Below are 27,107 nucleotides of genomic sequence, written 5' to 3' on the forward strand. Positions count from 1 at the left end.
GAAAATGAAGTGACCATTCCTCTCACATCTGACCAACGCATCTTATTTCCCTATTATCCTAGATTCTACCATGGAAGAACAGCTCTCCCAAATTCTAAATAAAACAGAAACACACAGTAAAACTGTCTTTTTTATAGTAAAATCCAAGGGCATTAAAGTTTATTGGTAGTATAAAGAAAGAAGATTCTCTAGCCAGGTTTTGAGACTCATACTTGCAATCCACTATAGGGGAGCTAAGGCAGGAGGATTACTGGAGACCAGCCTGGACAAAACAGCAAGAGCCTGTTTCAAAACCAAGAAAACGAGAATCAGATTATAAAATGTGACCATGCTGTGCTCTTTTGTCAATCTGGAGGACCATTCCTCCCCTGGGATACTTAGTGGGGAGGGTATAAAAGGCATGGTGACAGCAAAGCTCAGATCCTAAACACTGCTGTGAACGTCATTTTACCTTCCTTGCACAAGGCTTCTAATGTGCTGCCTCCGCCCCCTGTCAAGGACTCTGGGATCAAGTGTGCCAGTCTTGATAGCCCACAAACAACAGATGCGACTCTGTGACTGAGGCCTAACCCACAGAACTTCCCATTTCCTCTTTTTAGTCAGCCTCAAACAAAGTCTTGAAGTAACTTCAATGTTCTATTTTAATTAAAATACTATGTAGGGTACAAACTTAATAAAGCAAATTCTGCATCCTTATTTATCGTAAACAGGAAGGATTTCCCGGCCACTGAGAACATTGAGTACCATGATCAATAATTCAAAATACCCAGCTAACCACATTCCGCTCCACACACTTCACCATAACCAGTTACAATGTCTTGTAATGTAGTCTTTGGGAGTAAATGCAAACCAGAGGTGTGGCAGACTCTGGGCTGCTGAGGCAAGCAAGACAAGCATACAGGGTTGAGTGCTCAGGATAAGACAATCATAACCTTTTGGTTGTTGTTTCTTTCAAGACAAGGACTCACTGTGTAGCCCCTGGCTGTCCTTTACCTCCCTAGCACTGGGAGTGAAGGTATGCACCACTAAGCCAGCTACATTCACAGACTTTTAGGCAGCAAGTCCATACTGAGTGTTACATTGTTCCGCCAAGGCAAGGATGGTTCTCCTTTGGCAGAACATAAAACGTAACATATCTCTCCTTTTCTGAAATGGTGATGCCTTCAACAAGCTACATGCTAACAAGGCCTTGGACAGCTCTAGCTGCATACCTGCTTTCTACTCTGAAATGAGACTATTCTGTAATTGTAAAATCTTCAGACTGTAACATCTGGATGCATTGATCATCCACACTCAGGTGCCCGGGGGAAGGGGCCTCCTCATCCTGACAGCAGGAACTGAAGAGGGCAGCACAGGCCAGCAGAGGGGCATGCCACGGATTATGAGGACAGACGACATTCGGGCCAGTACCCTGGACTGAGGAGGCAAAGGCAAGGGGATGAGGGCAGTGTAGCAGAATCAGACATAGACGTGCTTCTGGACATCTCCTGTTCTGAACACAGAATTTACTGTCTCAGAACAAGACTCCTCTGTGACTGCCACGCACGTGTTCTCAGGGGCTCACAACTTCCCCAGATGGGTTCCTCCTCCTAAATCCACCTGACTTCAAACCCTGGTGAAATCCCCTCGGAGACGCCTCTGGGCACTTCAACACATCACACTTTTAAATACTGCTTCCCTTTGCTAATTTACTGGTGTTTGAGCTCCCACCAAAGCAATGCATTAAAAAAGTCACATCAATTATAAAGATGTGATCTTAAAGGTGTAAGAAGTGGGCAAGTGTGTGATGTCAGAGAAATCAAATAGATATAAAATCTACAAAGCAAGAACAAATGCTTTCCATAATATCTACTTATATGCATGTTTATCCTGAAATAAGCATATTTTCTACAATGTATTCGAATTCCTAAGACTGAAAAGAGGAAACATATGGCTGAAGTATTTAAGAAAATATGAAGATATTATTAAGATTTCACATCTGCTGTACTACAGCACAAAGCAAAATTCATAAGCAAGATAATAGACACAAGAATGGACAGCAAATGCCTGAACTGAGCAGCCCCCCTCCCGTAGACCTCTTAGAAACCAGAGGAAGGTAGCTCTGATCCTCTATGAGAACTGTGACATGGTTTCTGGGGACTGCCCTTAGAGGATGCTTGACCAGAGAGCTGATCATGAGTGTCACCTGCATTTGGTACCAGAAACCTGACTTATAAGTATGGTCAATCTGTCTCCCAGGGCTGACACTCAGCCTCAATCCAGGCTGGGTGTACTTGGCAAATCTGTGCTTTTAGATAATCCGTTTGGTAACCTAGGTGATAAAGTTTTATCTTCTAAAAACAGCCTCAGTTCTCTTCAGACCTTGGAAGGCTCTAGAACTGACTTGAATGTATCAAGAGAGTAGAAGACCCAGCCACCACACATCACTACTCCTAAGTAATGCCCTAGGAATGGACCTTATATGGAAGTCAGCATTGAGGTGCGTTAGGCTGATCTGTCCAGTGATGGGAATGGATCAGGCCTGGACCTTGCCCACTCCTGCTCCTTCTCCGCTAGAGTAACTCATCACTGTCCCCCTACAGGCTCAACCTTACCAGGTCAAAGCAAGTGGAACAGCCCAATGCCCAGGTGCTACTACCTGGGGCTCAGGCCTGATGTGAACACTGTCTGGTTCTGTAAGAATTTGCACACTGAGGGCTACTTGTAGCTATATATAAGGAAGCCTTGTGCTCGTGGCAGACAGATTCTGTTACAGCAGTGGCTTGATCTTGCCATTAGCAAATGCCCAGCCCACAGAAGAACCCATTCTATACACCGTGTCCTTGATCCTAGCAACAATCTGGCATCGCCAGCTCCATTACACAGACCAGGACACTCAGCACCCTTCAGCCAGGTAAGCTGAAGTTCAAGTCTGGTACTTGCCTCCGTGTCTCCACAAAAGACCAGCGAGGCTGTGGTGAGAGCCAGGGAGGGCAGCCTTGCTACACAGTGCAAAACCCTATGAAGTCAGGAATGCAAGCCTCCCCAAGTACACAAGGAAATCCTTGGGCCTTTCCCACAATGCCACATTCATGATGAAGTCCACATCTTAGGAGGCTGCCCCAGACGCATGGCCACAGACTCCATGGTCCACAGGCACACTCAGGGACAGCTCTGGACAGCCACTCCCTTTCTCTCACCCAACATTCCCCGTTACTGCAAAGCAACTCCTTATTTTCGGGGTCTGGCCATGCACTATGTTTCAAAGAATGCAACGCTCTGACAGTGACGGCTAGCTGAAGGATCAAGAGAGGCCCAGAAATGTGGAATTCACAGCCCAGCACAGAAGGCTGGCAGGGCACAAAGAATGCACTTTATCACGTGTGCAATGGAGCTCTGAAGTGCCACCTGCCAAACAGCCACATAGTTTGAATTTCTCACCTTCAGTTTCTCAAGTAGGCAGATAACTTCCCATACCCTCCCCCAGCTGGCGGCCCCAGGCTCTTTATGAAGGCCCTGCCCACCAGACCATACTCAACGAGAGTTCTGTCAAGGAAGAAAGGGGGTCAAGTCTCTTAAGAACTAATCATGCCCACTACAGCATTTACAAGCGAGCTAATGGATTTTCTCTTTGCATTTACAGCTTAACATTTCTCTCTTTCCCTGCAAGACTGGAACAGGGCTCCCTGTGACCTCAGACTGAACTTACTGCTAGCCCCAGACGACGGTGAGGACACGGGAGCAGACTGTCAGTAGGGAACCACTTAGATCAGCACAGGAGTCTATAAAAGTGCTGAAAGGGCCTGAGCTCAAGACCACAGTACATGACACGGCACCCTTTCTCACTGCAACGTGAACAACCAGTACAAGAATAAAGAAGTGGTTAGCCAAGAACAGGGGAACTCCTCGGCATTTTAGAAAAATGTAGGGTTTAAAAATTTTTTTGCTGAACAATTGTGAACCAAAGAGAAATGAAAGCCAACATGCAAAAACATTGAAAGCACCAGCTACTCAGGCAATGGAACTTACTGACCACCATACCTAACATCCACATAACCAAAGTCACAGCAACACTGAACTACAATACAAAACTCGGGGCTCAAGAGACTTGGGGACAGTTGACAGGTGCCAACTGCATGGAGCAGGATCCTCAGCCACACTTGCCTGTAGCAGCCCAGCATCCCTAGGATATCAGAGGCCAAGTCAGGTCCTATCTACTACAAAGGTCTGCAATGGCTTAAAAACTGAAGAGAAAACATTCTCAATTATTTGGGACTAGTATATGGCTGTCAGTCTGCAGTATAATGCCCACCATTCTAGTTTTCTTTTTTTAAGATTTATTTATTATGTATACAACATTCCTTCCATGTATGCCTGCAGGCCAGAATAGTACCAGATCTCATTATAGATGGCTGTAAGCCACCATGTGGTTGCTGGGAATTGAACTCAGGACCTCTGGAAGAGCAGTCAGTGCTCTTAACCTCTGAGCCATCTCTCCAGTCCCTCTAGTTTTCTTTCTGCTGCTGTGATAGAACACTGTACACAAATCAGCTTGGGGAAGAAACAGTTTGTTTGGCTTATACTTCCAGGTTACAGTCCATCACTGAGGGAGCCATGTAGTAACTCAAAGCAGAAGCCATGGAGCAAAGTAACTTGTGGGCTCACTCTCTATATACAGCCCAATATTACCTGCCCAAGGTAGGCTGGGCCTTCCTACATCATTAACTACCAAGAAGTCTCTCAAAGACAGACTCACAGACCAACCTGACAACTGAGACTTTTGTTCCCCTCTGGTGATTCTAGGCTATGTCAAATTGTCAGTTAATTCAGCTCAGGACAATCACAAACACCAGCATCTCTGAATGAAACCTTGCTACTTTGTTGTTTCCTGTCATTCTTGGACAAGCTGACTGGCTATTCTGCAAGGTTCCAGAGCAGAGGAACATAAAGACGGAGATTACATAGGAGAGAAAATAGCACTGGTTTTTCCTCTAGTGATACTCTGCTGCTGGTGGTCCTCATCGTAACCAAAACTGGCAAACTAAAGTCATGTTACTCTCTTCTCATCCAGGGGCTCACCACAGACAAGGATCCCAAGAAAATACTGGGGGTAAGAAGAAAACTCTACCTTCAAGCAAAGAAGTCATAAAAAGGCTGAGGAGGAATGGGGAAAAGATGGAGAAGACAAGAGAGCACTTTCGTGCAGAAACACCAACAACCCAACAAACACGACAGCTCTGCCCAAGAAACTTCAGGTCATCACAGAAGCACCTGTGAACCTCTTGAATGGCTCCATTTTTGTTTCCAGTCACCCTTTCTTCACCCTATCAATTACCCTCATAACAAACAGACCACTCTAGACAAGATTTTAAGTCAGCAATCAATCAAAAACTACACTGTAGAATACTGTTTCCTAATGATGATCCAGAGTCATTAATAAATGATTATGCCATTCATTTCCTGCTTAGAATGGAAAGGAAGCACATGAAAACATTTTAGACCTGTTTTATCAGGGATTGCTGAAGTTTTAAAGTTTAAGGACACACACCAACTCTGAAGCTCTGTAAGCGACAGCCAGACTGCAGCTTCTCAGAGAAGGATCTGGCCACCCCTCCCCCTAAGTATCTACCCCCCAGCACAGTGTTCTGGATCCCTCATGTAAATAAACCCTTGAGAGTCCTAGACTTTGGAACTCTACCCTCCTCTCGGCAGAAAGTCCAATGTCTATCTGGCTGGGCAAACAGCTTTCTCTAACAGCTGGCCACAGCTGATTTGGGGGCTCTGACTGCAGGGAAGGATTTTCACCCTCCCAGGCCTCTGAACATGCATCTGAGTACAAGCCAGCCCTGTTAGTGGTCTTTCTCCCTGCTCACCAGGTGGCTTTAAGAATCCTGTTGGGGAGCAGGTGGCACATACAGGATACCTGGTGGGTGCTGGTACCGCACACTCCACAGAGAAACCCACAACTGATGCTTACATCCTCCAGAAGTACTAACGAGCTCAGCAACAAGGGAATATGGAGGAAGCATGCTGCTCAAAATTACAAGGACATATTTACCTATCTTTTTTTTTCTTTGCAGATAGGGTCTCATTGTGTACCCCTGGCCTACAACTCACAGTTCCTCCTGTCTGTGCTTCCCCCATGCTGGGATTAAAGTGCCACCGTGTCTGGTCTTCAAGAAGGTATTTAACACTGGTGTTTCAAAAATATTCAAAGCTGGTTTTAAAAAGTTAAACACTAAACTAGAGAACTATTCCGGCAACAGTTCACAGAGGGAAAACAACTTGGGGAGGTCGTCTTATCACAGGTCTGAGTGTAACGACATTGCTAAACACAGAGTACCCAAGTCCCTAAACAAGCCCGCTTTCCCCATCCAACCTGACCTTCCTGGATCCCACTTCTGTGGCTCTGGCAGTCACTCCACTGGCCAGCTGTATCCTGAAGCAGTAGAACACGGATGCAGGAGGCCCTGTGACTAGTCTGCTACAGGTGTCCTAGCAGTTGAGCTCCTAGGACCCAAGTGAGGGGGAGCTTTGGGTTCCTGCTAGGTGCAAAATCCACAACTTGGAAAGAACCATGCCAGGAGCCAAATATGGTTTTCAGGGTCCCATGTTGCCCAGGATGGCCTGGGATTCACTCTGCAGCTAAGGCTAGCCTTGAATTCCTCATCCCCTTGTCTGTGTCCTATGTGCTGGAATTACATGTGCATGTCACATGCCTAGCTTATGCAGTGCTGAGAATTGAACCCAGGGCTTTGTTTTGTGCATGGTGGGCAAGCACTCCAACATCTGCGCTCATCCTTAGCCCCAACTGGGAACTTTATGAAAATGGGCGGGAAATGGAAAAATGGAAGTGCTAAAGCTAATATGCGCAGGGTGCGTGTGGACGAAATGACTGTAGTGAAGATTTGAAAAGGACTCAGCACATTGCGCTTTGATTTTTTTTCTGCACACTAAATGATCACTAGCCTCTGGATGAGTACACATTCAATTATAAAGGGAAAAGGGACATTTAAGGAACACTTAGAAAAAGGTACAAAATCATCTTTAAAAGTCAAGAATAACTAGGGGATTACCTTTCACTCCAGCGCTCAGTGCATCCTTCCCTGACACTGTCTGCAGAGACACACACTGGGCTTGGAGGCAGGAGAGAAGGGCAGGTAGAAACCACACAGAAGGAGGTGGGGGACCACTTCCCTAGCTTTTGTCCATGGCAAATTCAGTGCATTTTAAAACAACAAACAAAACTGATAGGTGGGGCCAAGAAAAGTATCAACCAAATCTCCTGCCAGGAGCGTGGCTCAGTCCTGGCACACTGGCTGACAGGAGCCAGGCCACCACGAAATGAACAACTGAGCCACAAGTGGCACGAGGGCTGAGAGGAAGTAAACCCAAAGTCCAGCTGAGTGTGCCAAACTGCCCCTTCTCTCCTCCCAATAAAATAAGGGAGTCACTAAGTTTGCAAAAACTAAATAGCAATCAATCAATTACTGTAATAAAAAGCGGGAAAGGCAGTATGTTTTTTGCATTTGGCTTTCCAGGAACTGGCGCTGCCTTTACTTTTTGCTTTCCTACTTTATCATAAAGTCAAAATGTCTTTTCAAACCGTTGGCATTAGGAATCTAGGGGATATTTCCCATCTCACAGTTCCACCAAGGAACAATTGTTTTCTTAATAATGGAAGGAACAAAATCTTAAGACCCATTGACAAGTACCAAGGACTTTTTTACAGGGCACAGCCTGTTTGACCACAAGTGGCCGTGCCTCTGAATCTCTCTGGCTAATAAGACTAAACTTGAGTGGGATCAGGGGCTCCATTCAGTCCAGCTGCCTGCAGAGTTTGGATTGGTCTCCACAGTCCCCTTGCTTTAGGAATAAGAGACACCACCACTTTCTAAACTTTTACAACAATGCACCGACAGCTAACAGCTATGAATCATACCTCCAGCTGGGTCACAGAACTCACCTTACCTGTCCCCACAGTTGTCAAACAAGCCTGTCCCTGTTGGGAGCCAAGTCCTCGGTCAGTAAATCATCACAGAGCCGCCCAGCACCAGCCCTCAGAGCAGCTGCTGCTGAAGACAAGCGCTCTATACCTTGGGTCTACAGGACTCCGGGAAGGAAAGCATCACAATGCTAATTTAAGCTCCCTAAAGAACTCAAACTGATTTTTAAGAAAACATTTCAATGCCCCCTAACAACTCGACAGGAAAAGTCAGTCCCTGTCTGAACGGTGTTGTCCCAAGAGGGGCTACACTACATGTTTGAAGCCTCATTTCAAAACAAAACAGAAAAATTAACTGAGTTAACCACTAATCATCACCAATTACAGGAGTATCAGTGAGATGGTAGAACACTCAGCTGCCCAGGGGGAGAGGGGTTAAACCCAGAAGACAATACTTGGAAGCAACTGCCAACAGATCCGCTGAGGCAGGTGGTAGCCAGAATGTTTGTCAAGAGAAACGGCAGCTGATACTTGCTCCTCAGTCCCTGGCTCTGCTAAACCAGAGCTGCCAACTTCCTCCTGAACTCTCCTGCTGTTCCTACAGAACTGTTCTCAGGATCAAAGGTTTGTGGCGCACTTTGAAGACTGCAACCCCTTTAGAATCACCTAGTTGATCTCTTTCAAATCTCTGAGAACTATCTATACTGCGAAATGACTCATTCATTTCTCTTCCTTTTAAAAAAGAATCTTACCAGAGTTTGGAAACAATTTTTTTAGGGGGATAGGTGGGGGAGTGGAAACATGGTTTCTCTATGTAACCACTCTGTCTGTCCTAGGACTCACTCCGTAGACCAAGCTGACCTCAAACTCAGAGATCTTGTCTCTGACTCTGCCCCAGCCTCCAGATTGCTGGGATTAAAAGGCATGTCACACCACCACCAGCACAGTCACCACTGCCAGAAGAACAGCAACTACTTCACAGAGGAACCTGAAGCATAAGATTCAAACACCACTCAGGAACTGCTCACTGGAGATGATGTTTCCTTCTTCTGTGTGATTTCAGAGTCAGGAGAAGGATACTGTCTGTTACAGGATTTGAGTTTCTGAAGGGCAGTGGGAGTCTTTATGAAAGGGTTCAAAGTCATCTTTTCAGATACAAACTATTGTGTGTGTGCAACATAAGTCCCTACCTGGTATTTGGTCCTACAACCAACACAGACACACCAGAGCGTCAGTTATCCAAAGACTGAAATTGTCCTGCTCAGATCTCACAGTTCAGGAAAAGAAATCCAGGAATGGCCGGGCGGTGGTGGCGCATGCCTTTAATCCCAGCACTCGGGAGGCAGAGGCAGGCGGATCTCTGTGAGTTCAAGGCCAGCCTGGTCTACAAGAGCTAGTTCCAGGACAGGAACCAAAAAGCTACGGAGAAACCCTGACTCGAAAATAAAAAATAAAATAAAATTAAAATTAAAAAAAAAAAAAAGAAATCCAGGAATGCATGAAACAACTGCACTGTCATCCAGACTTTAGATGAGAGAAGATGAGAGCCTGTGCATGACTTTAATTAGGCAACACAACCGCTGCGAAACAAGACAGACTGTGGTGATGCACCTTTAATCCCAGTACTTGGAAGACAGGGGCAGATGGGTCTGTGAGCTCAAGGTCAGTCTAGTCTACAGAGCGAGTGTCGGAACAGTCAAAGACACACAGAGAAACCTTGTCTGGAAAAACCAAACCAAACAAACAAACAAAAAAACAGAAAGAAAAGAGACAGTGAAAATTCTAAATTCTGATCTTGCTTTTCTGCACTTAAGCTTGACTGTCCCCCATAAGACACACAGACAGACATACAGACAGGACAGACCCATTCCCCCATCCCCCCAGGTCTTAGAACACAGAACATAGGCCCCCAGGTCAGCCCCAGCCTGCCTGGGGTCAAACTCTGCTTTGCTGTTTAATGTGTGACCCAAGGCAAATCACTCGGTTTTCCCCAGTCTTCAGTTTCTATACCTGTGAAACGGATCAACCACACACAGACCCTTCATAGATGGGTGTGCTAAAAATATATAAGTAAAACAAATGTTTTCACACCAATGCTGCCTCAGCAGAATGGGTACAAAACCGTTATTCCAACAAATAGAGGCACTAAGGCCACCGAGACAGGACCTGCCAGCCGTGTTTTGGTGGTCACCCACAAGCCACTGCTCCCATAGGGTTCTGACCAATTCTCTGTCACTCATCTTGGCATGACTGAAGTCAGAACAGTCAGCCAACGACTAGAGCCTTCCTTCTAACTGTCTAGTATGCATCTACTGGCAAGCCCCTTTAGTTCATCACACACCAAGCCCATCCTCCGGCTGTCATCTAGCACTGTGTCTACTGTATGGTGAGGAAGGTGGGGTGCCACACCTGCTCACCACCAGACCAGATAATGAGATCCTGCCAGGAACCAGACAGCCAGCATGGCTGCATTTCAATGCTTTTACATTCTTCCTTTGAAAAAGAACAGCCTACACAGTACTAATAACAGCCTGGTGGAGTGTGAGCCGGGACGGATGCTGTATGGCAGGTTGTTAATAACTGCTCAAAGATGAAAACTAATATCATGGGGTTTATTCCCATAGTTCCTTACTTTGCTTATAATTGAGGTTTTCCAAATAAAGTGGCTTTCCATAAACAATACAGTATAGGGAAAAGGAGTAAAAGATCTCATAGACCAGAGGGGATGAAGCAATAGTCAAGTAGTCAGTGAAACCACATTCTCGTCATTGTCAGCTGACAGTATGTGATAACCACAACCATTCTCACAAGTATTATAAAAACACAAGGCTGTATAGACACGCACGCACACACACACACGCACACACACACAGAGGGGATGGTGGTTTCCTGATAATGGTTAGACTTGCGCACACAGGTGCACACATACACCCTGCCCCCTCTAAGAAATTTGGTCACCTTTTTGAAATGCAGATATGGGGGTGTTGATTTTCCTAAGAAAGCAAGTTTCATTCTTCTTCAGGTCTGGTTTGAGAAACTGGAAGGCAGGGTATCAAGAAGGCCTTAATTTTCTCAGGTCCTTATACTTAAATCCCTGTACTTTTTCTGGGCTGAGGTATACTTCCACACTAAACTCTAAAGAAGGACTTCACAGAAAAAAAGCTAAGACTGCACCAGTTAGGTTACTGATGCCTTTGTGGCCAGAATTAAGTAGATCAAGACCTACAATCTTGAATCAGAAAAGGAAAAGGGCCCTAAACATAAACCCAGTGCTTCAGATTGTCTAGACCATCCATTAACACTGCCAGAGCAGGTAAGACCAGCTCTGCAGGAAGAATGCACTGGACACCTACTAAGTCTAAGAACAATTGGTTGTGACTGTGTCTTTCCTCAAGGTTACATTCCCAGGAGGAGGCAGACAGACAAGCTACTCAGAGGACTAGAGAAGGGCAAAACCCAGGAGAGGCAAAATCAGAGCAATCAGAGTGTAGACAGGGAATTCTGCTGTGCTAGCAAGGGTGACATGGGACCAGGAGCCAGAGGATTCTAGACAGCACATCGGCAGAGAGGAGCCAAGCCTTTGGAGTGTGTGTATGTGGGGGGGGTCCCCCTTTCAGAAATACACAGGTAGCAGTCTTTCACTCTACAAAAAAGCTAAGATGGAAAAGAAAACTCCAACTCCTATGAGATTTAGATCCAATGTTTGGGGTGTTAACTAACTTTGCAGTTCTTCGGTAAATGTAAAGTTGGGGGATAACTGAAAAATAAGAATAGGATTGAGAAAAGCTTGCAAAAGCCCCCAAGAAACACTTGTCCCACTTTCAGTTCAGAGGGGAAATAGGAAGAGATACACAGGCATCCAGCACTGTGGAAATTAAAATGGTTATCCTTCACCATCCTTAATCCTGTGAAAAGTAATTATGGGTCTGTGGCACTTCACACATCAGAAAGATCAAGAGCACACCAGGTCAGCAGGAGGGCTTTTCAAAATTGATCCAGTGGAAGCCAGGAAGCATGCAGTCATGAAGACTGCTGTCAAAACTGCAGTGCACAGCACAGGTGAACACACAGAAAAGAACCTTCTATGGGTTTTGGAGCTCCCCCAGACAGACAAGCTAGGTCACAGTCTGACTTCAAGAATTTCTCTCCCAAAGAAAAAAGAGGCCAGTCATGAGAGATCTGTCCTTCAGCACCAGTCTCTTCTAGGCCTGTAGGAACAACCACAGAGACACTCAAAGGAAAAAAATGGACCAAACAGAGCTCTTGCAGGGTTACCCTGGCAAGGACGGTGACAAAAGCTGACTAAGTCCAGCAAAAATGGCATCTCTTTGTTTTAACTTTTAAAATTCATATTCATCCATTTACATGCTGTGTGTGGGGGTGGGGGGGACATGCCTCTTGTAGAAACTTTCTCCCTGCATTGTGTAGGTTCCAGGGCTCAAAACTTAAGTTGTCGGGCATGTACTTTCACCTACTAAGCTACCTTGCTGGTCCAAAAGTAACAACTCTTTGTCACTTGTCTTAGGTAGAGCTTCTATTGTTGCAACAACACAACACAGGAAGTCGGGGAGGAAAGGGCTTATTTGGTTTAGACTTCCATATGGCTGTTCACCATCAAAAGAAGTCAAGACAAGGTAGAACCTGGAGACAGCAGCTGATACAGAGGTCATGGAGAATGCTGCTTACTGGCTTGCTCCTCGTGGCTTGCTTAGCCTGCTTTCTTTCCTTGCCAGTCCAGGGACAGCACTACCCACAGTGGGCTGGACCGTCCCTCATCAATCACTCATTAAGAAAATGCCCTGCTGCTGGATCAGTTTCTCAATTGAGGTTCCCTCCTTCCAAATGACTCCAGCTCATGTCACGTTGACATTAAGACTAGCCAGCACAGGTGGTTTTGTTTTCATTTCAATAGGTGCCTTTCTCAATTCTCACACTTACCTCTACTAACCCAGACCTCTGACTCCTGGACTCCACACGCGTGCTCTGCTGCTGCTTTTCCGTTTCCACTCCATGGTCTGATGGGCACCTTGAACTCAGAAGCCTAACAGCACACTCTCTGGGTGCGCTACCACCCTACCCCTAGCCATCCAGCTCCGCAGAAACAAGGGCAGCTTGCCTAACACTCAAGCCTCATTCTAGCACCTATGTGTATATTTATTCATCTCTTTATCTGAGACACGATGTAGCCTAGGCTAGCCTTGGACTTACGATTCTCCTGCCTCAGCTTCCACTTGCCAGGATGCCGACAAGAACTGCGATTACAGGAATCTATCCCACCTGGCTCCTGCTGTCATTTCTGACATTCCCATTCTCCATCCTGCATCAGCAAATGTTGTTTGCTTTACCTTTAAAATACACCTAAACTTTAAGCACACTACCTCATCACCTCTCACTTGAAACATTCCAAATTCTCACTAATTTTTCTTTTAGTGGTACAGAAGCTCCCCTTCCTGCCCCCACCCCGGAACCTTATCAAGAGCACACCAATGAGGGGCTAAGACCTAAGTCAAACCACATCACATCTCTGCCCAAAGCCCTTCCATAACCTCCATGTCCTGCAGTGGTCCTCATCTACTAGACTCCTCCTTGGCACTCTCGACTTTCCCTGCCCCAGTCTCTGACTTCCTTGATGCTCTGCATCTGCCAGGCACACTCACTCCAACCCCGGGACCTGACCTCTCAGTCCTCTCCTACACACAACTCTCTCCTACTACTTCAGGACACACGTCACTCTGGAGATGAAGCGAACCCTAGCCACCCCTTACTGCAACCACAGAGCCCACTCCAGACTCGACAGCAGAACGCCCAGCTGTTTATTCGGCAACACTTTTTGTGCCCTACCACACGGTCATCATCATCATGAGCAGTGTTTGTCACCAGCATTTGTGAACAGAAACATCTCCAGGCCAGGGTATGTTTTGTTTAGGGGCACTCAATACTTCTGTCAGTAAGCAGACCCCACAAGATGTGACCCCAGGAATGTGTTGTGCAACGGTACCATGACGTGAGAGGATAAACTGAGAAAAGGGATCACGAAGCAGGCTCCTGAGCAGTGCCTGGCTACCATACAATACCGAAACTGTACAGGCTGACATAGGTGGCTGACCAAGGCCACAACGAGCTTTACAACCAGAAACTACACATTTACTGTATGACAGCCGAGTATGGTGGCTTACACTCAGAGGCTGAGGAATGCCATGTGTCCCAGGCCAGCCTGGGCGAGGGAGATGTTAAAACAACAAAACAGTATATATTTACTTCAAAACAGAATTTCAAAAGTCTGTTACACTACAGCGATATGCTTCAAGCTTCTCCACTCCAGGAGAACTGCAGCAAATGTCAGAGAAAGGATAACAGCTAAAAACCAGTCACCCCGCAAGCTTCTCCACTGCCTACTTCCCAAGCTGACAAGTCCCCGTGTCCTAAAATTTAGATCACACACCCTCACACCAGCCTTGGAATCACCAACTCATTTGCTTAACTACTCAACACATGGCAGGCGGACGGTTCCGCTGCAGCTGCGGGAGAAGCAAAAGCCAGCCAAGAGAACCACGCAGTCACACCTGGCCCAGGACTGGACCGAGACCTCCAGAGAGCAGACGGGGACCAGGGCTGTAAGGGGAAAGAGTGGTGATCAGGAAAAGACTGACTGCTCAGGTATGTGATGGCGGAAGAAAGGCGCCAGAGGGCTCTCCAGCTGGAAGCCATGGTGGCGGAGGGCTCTCCTGACTCAGAACAAGGGTGAGCCGTGTTTACAGAACACTGAGCCTAGGTACAACATGAAAAGACCAGTGGGTGCCACCTAAGAGGGCGAACCCTCAGACTGCTGGATCCCATGATGATCTCTCTAGGTACTAATGACAGCCCGAACTCTTACTCCTCTGTAAGCATATTTTTAGCTCAGTATGTTCCTAATCTAGTAGAAAAACTAATTTTTCCCATTAACTCCAAGATGGCATGTTCATTTCTTAACTTACTTCATCTAGCCTAATTATGATATAAAATGTGTACAGAAGCAAATTAGCATGCGAATAGTCTTTTCCTAACAGGTATATAAAAATTAAAATACAGGCTGAGAGAGATCCCAAGTACATAGAGGGCTTGCTGCTCAAGTTTACCACACATCAAGGTGGAAACAAGAACCCGCTCCACAAAACTGTTCTCTGGCATCCTCCCACGCAGTGGCACACATCCCAACAGACACACAATAGTAAGAAGACGGATCTTGTTCTGCACCGTGGCCCTTTACAGCCAGCCAGCAAGGACTGTTAGCACTGCACAGACTTTGGCTGCATCTAGGGCAGTCACTAAAGTCAATCGGGGCTGAGCTCCAGCCCTCACACTACAGTGACAGCCAGCAGTCACACTTCCCATCTGGAAGCACATTCTCTGATGGATAGATTCTGAATATAGGTCTGTCTGCTTTTCACTCTTCCCCCAAAGCAACTGCCCAGACTTCACTGTACGCATTTAAAATGTCAGGTGAAGCAGCATGCAGGGGTTCTTTGTGTTCCTGTTCTTTTGAAGATGTGAGCAGTCCTGGGCTGAGAGGCAGTGTGGCTCTCCCAGCCACTCAGTGTGTAACTGATACTCAGCTAACTGTCGCCTGAGCCCTGGACTTGAGCAAGCCAGACTTCCTGGAAACAGGTTTCCAGTTTCACCACGGTGCCACGGTCCTTTAGCTCACAGTGAATTAATATCATAGAACTTATCAATGAGCTCCGTTACACAGCCTTGAAAACACTCTCTGAATAGGAGGTACAAGGCATTATGGGAATATTCATATTTTAAAAAGAAACATGATTAAGGTTCCTTGGCCAACTTCACAAAATGGGCAAGTGACTGCGTATGTTTGTCCCCTTGGCAAAAAAAAAAAAAAAACAGTCAGAAGGTTCTGATGGCCAGAGGAGCCAAGGTTTCACTCCTGTCCTGATTTCCCCTAAAGCCTCTGGCTCCTGCTGCATCTGACAGGGCTCCCTTGTGGTTGCAGCAATACAAAGGACAGCCTGCAAAGTGACTGGAGGTACTGGGTCACAGATAATGTTTCTGCTCCTGGAAAGAGCTCTCCGGGGGATAGAAAATGCCCTGGTATGAGTGCAGTGCCACTGCGTACTGCTCTCCAAGCAACAAATCTTGATAACCTCCCTCTTCTCGGCTCTGCGCTCACACACCAGAGTGAGGCTCCACTTGGACATCTCCTTACAGAAAGGTGAGGGAACAGCACCCGGTGGGACTGGTCTCCAGCATCACCTGATGCGGCAGCCCCAACACTTCTACCAACAATCCCCAGCAATGGCGTCTCATGCTTTGTGTCTCACTGTGTGGAGGTGATGTGTCAGGATCTGGCATAGGTATCTTATTTGATGTTTACTCTTTTGGGCTCAGTAGGCTTTTTGGGGGCCCCACCACCCAGCTCCCAAATAAACTACACACGGAGGCTTATTCTTAGTTATGAGTGTCCGACCTTAGCTTGGCTTGTTTCTTGCCAGCTTTCCTTAACTTAAATTATCCGATCTATCTTTGGTCTTGGGGCTTTTATCTTTCTCTATTCCTGTATGCCTTTTCTTTCCTTTTTACTCCATGTCTGACTGTGTAGCTGGGTGGCTGGCCCCTAAAGTCCTCCTCCTCTCTCATTCTCCGATCTTTTCTCCCAGAGTTCTCCTTTTATTTATCCTCTCTGCCTGCCAGCCCCGCCTATCCTTTCTCCCGCCTCGCTATTGGCCATTCATGGCTGTTCAGCTCTTTATTAGACCATCAGGTGTTTTGGACAGGCAAAGACTCACAGCTTCACAGTTAAACAAATGCAGCACAAACAAAAGCAACACATCTTTATGCCATTAAACAAATGTTACACAACATAGACAAAAGTAACACACCTTAAAATATTCCCCAACAGGTATTACCATTGACATAGCATTATCCATTATGCTACTCAGTTGGGGGCTGGAGAAAGCCACATCTGAATGGCACCAAGCAACTTGTAAGTGGCACAGCCAAGACCTAAATCCAAGTCTGTTCCTTAATAACAAAACACCTGAAAGCTCAGGTTGGCGGAAATGTGCCTCTCCAGGCTATCCCTGAAAACAACCTTGCCTGTTTGACTGTGACATAAGCTGGCAACAAGTTCCAGCTGTAAATCTCCTAAATGAAGAAATAAACCATTGGACTATCTCATGCTGAGAACCTTTAACCCAAGCGGCACAAGCCCAGCTTCACTGTGCAGCTTCGGTCCTTCTCCTGCCTTCTCTGCCCTCAGACTGTTCAGGATGGCATCAGTGTCACCTGGGGTCTGGAGGAGTGCAGGACAACAAGAAGGCCCAAAGGGAAGAGCCCCATTTCCCTTGACTGTTCACTACCATCACTCCCAGGCTTTCCTTGGGTTGCCCACACACAAGGTCACTAAAGAACAGTGACATCATGTTTAAGGAGTTAATTGTGCTCAGTTCTCCAAGGAGAAGATTCTGTGTCACGCACCCAGAATGAACAGAAAGCATAGCCTACTAGGGGGCAGAAGAGTAAACATGGAACACTGGATATGATAGGGCACACAGTGGCGCCAGGCATCTGCCACAGCTCTTCCCAAGACCAATGCTGAAACCTAATTCCCACTGTACCAGTGTTAAGAGGATGGACCTTCAAGAGGTGATGGACCAAGATGGCTCCACCCCCCTAAAAGGAAGAACACCTTCTCTGAGAGTGGGCATATCATAAAAGGACCCTTTTTTTGCTGACTAGGATAGAGAACGCAAAGGGAATAGATGGTAAGGCAAGTAGGATTCAGAAACACTCGTTATAGGAAAGGGCAAGCACCAGATAGTGATGTGAATAAAGTCCTATCCACCCACCCAAATCTAGCCCATGAAAAGAAGCCGTCCGCCCTCTAAAGGTGGCCAGCACTCAAGGAATCTTCTTGGAAGCCAAGGCAGGGCCCTCAGCACACCACACATGTGCCCTGATCTTAGACTCCCCAGGCTACAGAATAAGAAGGAAGAAATTACTCTTCTTTTAAATTACCTGTTGCTGCTACAACAGCACTAAGGGACAAAGTGACAGTGTCAGTGGTAGCGCTGAGTTACAACTGGCTGCCAAATCCAAAAGGTGTGACCTTTACCTACTGTCCTGTCTTTTCATCAAAATCAAGAAACCTGTTACTTAGAATACAGTACCCAAAAAAAGTCAGGTTTTTTTTACCTCCCATGTGTGTTTGGGTGGGGAGTGGACCAGACGTATAGCTTCACTATGAAGCTAGCAGAAGCCAGTACAGACAAGAAAAGTTGTGAGCAAGTGAATACCACAATCTCTAAAGCCAGACTTTTCGAGTCTCCCCTGGGATTATGACTGCTAAACAGAGAATTAAAGGTGGAGGGTGAAGAGAGGAGGCAGAGGGTAGCAAAGGAACCTTAAGGGTAAGGACTGGGTAGACTCGGGACAGCCAGGCAGAAAGAGCTGTGGCAACCCTTCTTCCAGATTTTAAGACTGAGCATTAGAGGGTGAGTCTCCAAGAGTATCCAAACCAACGCTGAGAGGAGAGCGGGCTCATTAACAAGTTACACATTACCAGAGAACATGTTTCTCCTGCAACTGGATCACAGCAGAAGTACAAGGTCCGCCAGACAGAACCACAGTCAGCAGGATCCCCTAGGATGAAGCAAGAACTCAGACTGTGTTCCCTGCAGGGGCAAAGTAGTAAACCTAAAGGCAACCATGGGGAGAAAGGGAGCGCCATAGGGAGAGCTCTATGCAGGCAAACAGTCCCCAGCTTTGCCTGAACACATCTGCTCTGAAGAGGAGCCACCTTCTCCTAATGGGAGTCTCCCCCTGCCCTGGAACTGTGAGCTAGCACTGACAGCTGGCCTGCTAGGTCCACAAGCTCCACACCTGCAGATCCACCTTCGAAATAGCAAGAAACACAAACTGCATGCTACTGAACAAGACGTTTGCCTGGTTATTATTCCGTAAACAGTACAATCCAACAACTATTTACACAGCATTTACTCTGCATTAGATGTTACAAGCAATCTAGAGATGATTTAAAGGATGTGTATGGGTTTTATGCAAATTCTGTGCCATTTTTCTACTAAGAACTTGACCTGTGGATTTTTGTATCCATGGGGTCCTGGAAACAATGGCGCATGGATACCAGGAGACAAGTACATTTCTTTTCCGCAACGCTTTTTCCTCCTATCAGACAGTGCTCAAAGCAGGTTCTGTCTTCATACTACTGAGCAGAGTCGGGTGGAAACCCTAGGTTTTTTCCCTTACTGACTCACAGTGTTCCTTCTGAGAACAAAGAGGTTATACTACCAACTTCACCATGCTCAGAAAAGGCGAGCTGTGTTTCTCTTGAGGACAATTACACCCTGTGAGTGCCAATTTTAAACAGTATCCAAAACCAACAGAAGGTGCCTTTCAAGCCCCCACTGCCTGTGTTCCCACAGTTCTACTGTCTGTCACAGGATTTCCCAAATCACAGACCCTATGAATGGCAGACATTAAAGTTACCAAACAGCATGCGGATACATGTTCGGTTGCTTCTAAATTCAGTTGTCAGAGAAAGAAACAGACAGGCAATGGCTAATATATGGTTTGCTGAGAGAATGAACATTGGGTCTTTTTTTAAAAATTTGTCTTTCGAACCAAGGCGCAAAAGCTTTTCATCTTCCCCTCTCTACATCTGCTTTCTCTGTTACCAAATGCCTTTCTCCTCCACTGTCCTTGCCACCTACGTCAAATAGAAGGCTCAGAAGTGACTTATGTGGATGACATCAGTAAATACCACCAACAAACCAAATCATGAGCCACTGTCTGGGTCTCTAGATCAGAACACTCAGCTAAAATACTCTGCCTACTTTGCACCTCATTCTTGGGGGTTGCTTATATGGGTCCATTCCCACTCATTCACAGTCAGACATCTACAGTGTACAATTGCTCTTGCCAAGAGATGTCTCCTTAAAGGGCATGAAGAGAGCCTACATCCGCCTAGTCTCACCCTGTCCTGCACACACCAGCCACTTTCTTCGCCCAACTCAAGCAACACCACAGGCTCCAACAAGCCCCCCAGGATTGACAGTGTCCTCTCTACAAATGCTTCAAAGCCTGCAGCTGCTTGCAATTCATGGCACACCTGTCCACCACAGGCTGCAAAGCTGATGCATTGGTATCCCTGGTGCTCTCCATCAGGTTCAAGTTAATGGTAGCAGTACCAACTTTCTTCCATACTAGCTTACACTTTCTAGGGGCTTCAAATCCTACCCCTCTCAAACACACTTTTTCATAAAATGCTAAAATCCTTAAAACAATAACCTTTCCCAAATAGCAAATCAGCCTTTCTGCCTCTGTACCTTTCAGAAAAGGGATTTCTTGCCTTTATCCATGCAGGTGGAATCTTCACACTGGGGAGAAATCCCGCTATTAGCATCATAATAACAACACACGGAGCTGCACGAACAGGTAATGGATGAAGATGGAAGACAGATGAAGAATGAGAACAAGCATTCTTTTCTTCAGCACAGACACCACAATGTCCGAAGAACAGCTTGAACATAGCTAGCCAATACACTAGCCAATACATCTGAACACCCATCCTCCCCTTTTTGGTGAATGGCTGTGCCCACAGATACTAAACACTGAAGGGAAAATAAGATCCAACTCTTTGTGACTGGTACTCATCTAGAGAGCACTCAACTTACTGTATAAATGAAACGCCCTGAACAAATATTGAATCAGGCTCTATATTTTAAGGCCCAGTGCTAGCTTCTGGGAACAGAGAAGAGACAGAGGTCCTTCCCTCGAGGAACTTTCGATTAAACACACAAGCACAAGTGAAGAACTGAGTGCCGGGTGCAAAAGTGTATCAGTCACTTTTGGTTGCTATGACAGGTACTGGGGGGATTGACTTTAGCTCATGGTTTCCAAGCCTTTAGTCCATCCAAGCTCAGCTGACTCTTGCTCTCAGGCCTGTGGCAGGAAAAAATACTAAGAAAGAAAGGAATGGGAGAGGAGAGCTGTCCCCACCCACTCACCCACCACACCCACCACAGTCAGGAAACAGGGAGTAGAGAGGAAGGGGCCACATGGTGAAACAATTCCTCCTCCAATCAGGCCCCGCTTCTAGGTTCCCCATCTCTGAATAGTCCATTTGACTAAGAACTATCAACAGATCCATCTGTTGGCTAAGTTAGGCCTTTATAGTCCCATCACTTCCCCCAAGACTCTCCTTCTGAACATCATACTGCGGACCAGGCCTTCAACACATGAGCCACAAGATGGGGACAAAAAGAATTTCCTAATATCCAAGTAGGATCCAATTAGGATCAATACTTGTCCCTCTCCCCCAACCGAGACAGGGTTTCTCTGTAGCTTTGGAGCCTGTCCTGGAACTCACTTTGTAGACCAGGCTGACATCGAACTTGCAGAGATTCACCTGCCTCTGCCTCCTCCCGAGTGCTGGAATTAAAGACGTGCACCATGCACCACCACACCAGTAGATCAATTCTCCTACCATGAAGGGTACATTCAAAATGCCAGCCACAAGCTCAGGAAGGGCATATCCTGTGCCTGGGACTCGGGGGCTGCCTATAGCTCTGAGTCAAACAAGTTATTTTTCAGAAAATAATCTCCAGACAGAACAGACAACTCAGAGGAAATAAGTGTTCCAGTCAGTATCTGTGACCTCTGATTAACCGAGATGTTGGGTTTGGAAGAGGGGTTCTGAACCGACCCAGAAGAACTGGCACTGGGAGGGGATGATGTCCTTTCACGGCAATGACATCAACAGCTGGGAAGGCGCAGAAATGGACTGAAGGGTCACAGAGAGTAAGACAGAAAATCTAGACTACAATCTAGACTAAAGGAAGGAGTCTTTAGACCTAGAGGAAGCCTGGTCAGCCTCAGAATCAGGCATCACCTAGATCACAATAAGCCAGACTCACACATCTGAGAAATCCAATGACTACAAAACCAGGGTGGAAGAGCTCTAAGGTATCAGTCAGGAGACTTGCTGGTTGGCTGTGAGATTATCCTTCTGTCAAGGTAGGGTGGGCTGATGGAAGCAGCACCCCACGGGCGCCAGGAAATACTCTCAACACTGCACACCCAGCACTTTTTTTAAAAAAAGTCAAATAAAACAGAACACATTCTGCTATGCAAAGCACCCACTTGGGGGGGTGTTGTTTTGTGAAACATTTGGTTCAGATATGCAGCCACGAATGAACGTGTTTGCAGAAGCATGATCAAGATGTAGAACAAGCGTCCTACTGTAGGCAGTCTAAAGGCTGGGAAAGCACAGGACAAGAGGATTTGTGAGGTGTCTTCAGATTCTAAGATTCTGGGGACCAGGGGTGGGTAGGTGTTCCACCTGTAATAACAGCACTTGTGAAGTAGAGGCAGGAAGTGATGGCCAGTCTCAGCTACATTGTGAGTTTGAGGTCAGCCTATGATTCACAAGTCCCTGTCTCCAAAAAGTTTAAAAAACTGAAAATTAACAAAAAAATTCACTTATTTTAGATATGAGTTCTAGTATAACATTAAATAACCCACAAGCAAAATTTAGAGCTATCGCTAGGTAATTCAAATTTTAACTTACCCCCAAACAATGCTTCTTATATTCAACAGACTGCAGAAGGTAACTACACCTCACCCATGTGGTAAGACAGACACATACACACACTCAGAGTGATGGAGCAACCCTATAAAAGGCATTCATTTCCCTAAAGACAGGCCCACATAGGAGGAATGTTCTGTAAGAATTTTTATAGAAATTCCAAACATCTAGTACCAAAATTTATTTTTAATACCTACACTACAGCAGATTCTAGTAGTTCAAGATTGTGCGACATGTGCTTTTTAAAAATAACTTAAAAAAAAAACAACTGTGTATTTAGTGTATGGGTACAATTACTGAGGTGACAGGACAGCCTGGGAGAGCCAGTTCTCTCCTTCTACCTTTGAATTCCACAAAGAAACACTGGACAGCAGGTTTGCCCTGCAAAGCACCCTCCACTTACTGAGCCATCCAACTAGCCCACATACTCTTTCCAGGCTGGGTCTTACTGTAGTCCTGGCCAACCTAGAACTCACCACGTAGCTCAGGCTAGCCTCTGCCTCCTGAATGCTGTGGCATATCACACACCACCACTCCCTGCTTGTGACACATGCTTTTGAAAGCCTTTCTTAGAACAGGTGGCATGCAACGACTTGTGGATTCTCAGCCAGACCTCAGGACATCTGCGGCCTCATCTACCTACATAGTTTTCCAAAAGCTATGCTCCAGTTAAGGGTATCTCCAAGACCTCAGAAGAATTTGAGCAAGAAGCACAGAGTGAATACTAAGTACTTCTCTGTTATACAAGCCATTTCCCCCACAGGCACAAGGGAAAATTTATGAACATATGTGCAATTAAAATCATTACTATTGGCCATTCACTTGAGCCCAGCAAATAGGACTTTTCATGAGAACTACACAAAGGTCTCTAACAACAACAGTGCCTATTGCCCTAACTCTGGAGGCTCGTTCCTCTAAAGAAATCCAAGCTCATTACGGACAGAACCTCAGGTACGGCTGCCACCTGTGCTATAGGGATTACGTGGGAAAGGTCATAAGCACCCAACAGAACGGCACTTGACTCTCCCACAAACCAAACGTTTGTCTAAGTTAAGAGTACAACTCAAGCGTTTTTCCTTTTTCTTTTTTTTCCCCCCACCTGGTCTGTCAGACTATGTCAATTTATGCCTGGCATGTAAAATACCCTCAAAAAACACTTTCCAGTTCTCTGAACGCTAACTCAAGGTCAACAGATTCCCTCAGGCCTATGAGACATCCTGTGCTACTGGTGGGGCTTTGGGAAGGTGCCAACACAGCGAACTTCCTGATCTCCTGGTGCCAGCTACTCTGCCCCACCAGGAGGCAAAGTCCTCGCCACACCCGACCCTCCCCGCCTTAAGGGCAGTTCAGACGCCGCCCCAGGGATACTTTCTACTCGGAAAGTCTTTTAGAGGTCAACATCTCGCCCACGCTTTCACGGGCACTGGAAACCCCAAGGTCACTTCCACCAGACCTTCGGGGTCTGAGAGTAGTTCACCACACAACTCAACCCAAACCAAGTCGGTTTCGCCCGTACGTTAGCACCCCCCACGGCGGCCACGTGCGTTTAACCGGAGCCACAAAGACTCCAGGCCGCGCGGGCCAGTTAAGTCTGAGCTCTCCAGCCCCGAGTGCTGGCCATCCCGAGCGAATGCAACGATCTGAAAGCTCAAGCCCGCACCCCACCCGCAGCTCGGGGCTCACCGGGTGCGCAGCGCCTGCCACGCGGCGTCGATGTCGGCATAGAGGTTCTTCTCGGAGGGCTTGCCGGAGCTCACGCCGTAGCCCGAGTAGTCGTAGGAGAAGATGTTGCAGTTGATGCGTGAGCCCAGGCCGATGTAGAAGCTACACATCTGGCCCAAGTCCACGGCGTTGCCGTGAGAGAAAAGCAACGTGTAGCGGCTGGAGGGCGCACAGCGCACGAACATGCACCCCAGCCGGTTGTCTCGAGCCGTGCGGGAGAAGAAGACCTCGACGGCGTCCAGTTCGCGCTGCGAGTACTGCCAGTCGGCGCGCTCGCTCAGGTGCAGGCTGCACGCACCAGGGCCCGCGCCTTCCTCGGCCGGGGCGGGCTGAGCCGCCGGGGCAGGCGCGGGGGTCGCAGCCGGCGCGGGCGCGCGCTGCTCGGGCGCCAGCACCGTGTAGGTGGGTTCGGGCGGCAGGAAGGCCAGCTTGGCGGCGATGCGGCTCGGACAAGGCGGGCAGCAGAAGAGCCAGCACAGCTCGCCCAGCGAGAAGCCGTTCATCCTGGGACCGGGCTCGGGCATCGGGGCGGCCTGGAGCCCGCCGCGGGCGGGAGGGAAGCGCAGAGAGCTCCAAAGGAGCGCGCGCCGGGAGCGGGAGGCCGGCCGAGGAGGCGGAGAGGCCAGGGGCGGGGCCAGGCAGGCGCTACGCGGCGAGCGGGGCGGGTCAGCAGCGGCCCCGCCGCCCCGGCGAGGCGCGGACGGCCGGGGCTTGCGCGAAGCACACAAAGCCGGCGGCGGCCGCGGCCATGGCCCGCTCGAGCGCGCCGCCCCGCCCCCGCACGCTGCCGCCACTTCCGGGTTACCGCGCGGCGCGCCCCCACAGGTGGGCGGGGCTACCCCCCGAACGGACGCCCTAGTCTGAAGCGAGACTCCCCCATCTGGGCGGAACTCCCGCCTCTGGGCGGGGATTAGCGCATCTGGGCGGGGCCACTCGTTGGAAGGAACCCCCGGGTCTGAAGCGAGGATCCTCGATGGGGGCGGGGCTCATCTTATCAGGGGCGGGGCTCTGGAGGTAAGGGGGCGGGGACGGTTGGGATTGTCCTGGACTGAAAGACTGTGTGCAGGTACCTGCGGATTCGATTCTCCAAAACCAACTTCTGCCCTGGCGAGGGGTTATTGGGAATTTATGGAAAAGAAAATTATCAGGAAAGAGAATTGAATGAATTAAAAATACCTTGCTCTCGTCTGTTCATCACTACTTATTTTTTTTCTCCCTTTTGGTTGTTTGAGACAGTTAGCCTAGGCTGATTTAGAACTCATGATGCTCCTTGCCTCCGCCACCAAGTGCTAAGATTCCAGACATTTTTAACAGCCTCTACCGTACGAGTGCCGGACCATCTCGTGCCTGTTCACGTGTTGCGGGTGGCTGCCGTGTGTGTAGCTGCGCCAGTCTTTCTGTGCCCACTATTACAGCATAGCCTGATGGTTTTTACAACAAATGATGTTGATGGGGTCCTTGCTTCGCACCCCGCACACCTTACATCAGCCCCTGTGGTGCCAACTGGATACTCTGTGTCTATCTTTTATGATGTCAGTTTTCTTTCATATTGTTTTGGCGTCAGTTTTATTTTATTTTTATTTTATCTTATTTTATTTTATTTTGGTTTTTGAGACAGGGTTTCTCTGTGGTTTTGGAGCCTGTCCTGGAACTAGCTCTTGTAGACCAGGCTGGTCTCGAACTCACAGAGATCCGCCTGCCTCTACCTCTCAAGTGCTGGGATTAAAGGCGTGCACCACCACCGCCCGGCTTGGCGCCAGTTTTAAATCATGAAAGACAGCAACGGTTTTAATCCACTGTGATCTTGGCAATCAGCTTCAGGTGGTTTTCCAAATATAACGCTCAGGACCTTTGAAGCCATGGGAACCGTGGTGTCCAGTTGGCAGAGCCTCTGCCCTTCCCCCATGGGCTTTGGCATCAGGCTTTCTTTTCCAGAACAGAGAGGAGGGCATCCCAGGCTACCTACAATGCAATCAGAGCCCCGGTGGGCAGTCACCACTCCAGACCTGTTTCCCTCGCAGAAGGCCCGAGAAGGACCACAACTTTTTTCAAATTTTGAGCACTATAATCTAAACTAATTTATCAGTACCAACTTGTAGTGACCTTGATTGGGTTTCTAAAGGCCATGTCTTTACTAAATCAAGTGTTAGATGTGTTTGAATTATCAAACTGTTCCGAAAGCCTGCCCACAAAGCCTCTTCAAGTTTGCTGGGAGAGACTGTTTTCCCTTAGGCAGGCTTTAGTTTCTGGCCTTGAGTTTCATTTTTTCCCAAAAACTTTGTAAGTGGTTACATGTTCTTCTATTTTGCCGCTTTGTTTCTTGTATTCTGTAGCTATGTGGGTGGTGTTTTTCATGCTGTTGTACCCGCTGGTCAGGTGCCAGAGCTACAAAAGATAAGACAATGTCTGCTGTGGTCAGGATGCTCAGAGAAGATTAAAAACCGCTTTGCGTATGCATTAAAGAAACTATTAACTCAGAAATGGTGACGGGGTAACCAGAAGTTCAAGGTCATCCTCAACTACATAGTGAGCTGAAGCCAAACTGGACAATGAGACCCTGTCTCAAATACATACATACTCAAATACATACATACGTACGTACGTACATACATACTCAAATACATGCATACATAGTCAAATACATACATACGTACGTACATACATACATACTCAAATACATACGTATGTACGTACATACATACTCAAATACATGCATACATACATGCATGCATAGTGGGTTTGGAGGATACAACTCAGATCATCAGACTTGATACCACGCAGTTTTACTCACTGAGCCAGCTTATAGCCTGAGGCAATAGTTTCAGGTCCCAACCTGGTGGCGGTATTTCTGTGCAGAAT

The 27,107-nt window shown here is 47.3% G+C and overlaps 1 protein-coding gene across 1 annotated transcript in view; it reads right to left on the reverse strand.

The window, feature by feature from the left end:
- The window catches only part of Abhd17c (abhydrolase domain containing 17C, depalmitoylase), a 39,329-nt gene extending 14,289 nt beyond the window's left edge, over window positions 1-25,040 (reverse strand). The window contains exon 1 of the mRNA XM_075952580.1: window positions 24,210-25,040. Within this exon, the coding sequence (XP_075808695.1) occupies window positions 24,210-24,772 (563 nt within the window). The 5' untranslated portion in view covers window positions 24,773-25,040. The remainder of the gene's footprint in view (window positions 1-24,209) is intronic.
- Window positions 25,041-27,107: the final 2,067 nt, after the last annotated feature.

The sequence above is a fragment of the Microtus pennsylvanicus genome, chromosome 18 (assembly GCF_037038515.1).
Source record: "Microtus pennsylvanicus isolate mMicPen1 chromosome 18, mMicPen1.hap1, whole genome shotgun sequence".
NCBI lineage: Eukaryota > Metazoa > Chordata > Mammalia > Rodentia > Cricetidae > Microtus > Microtus pennsylvanicus.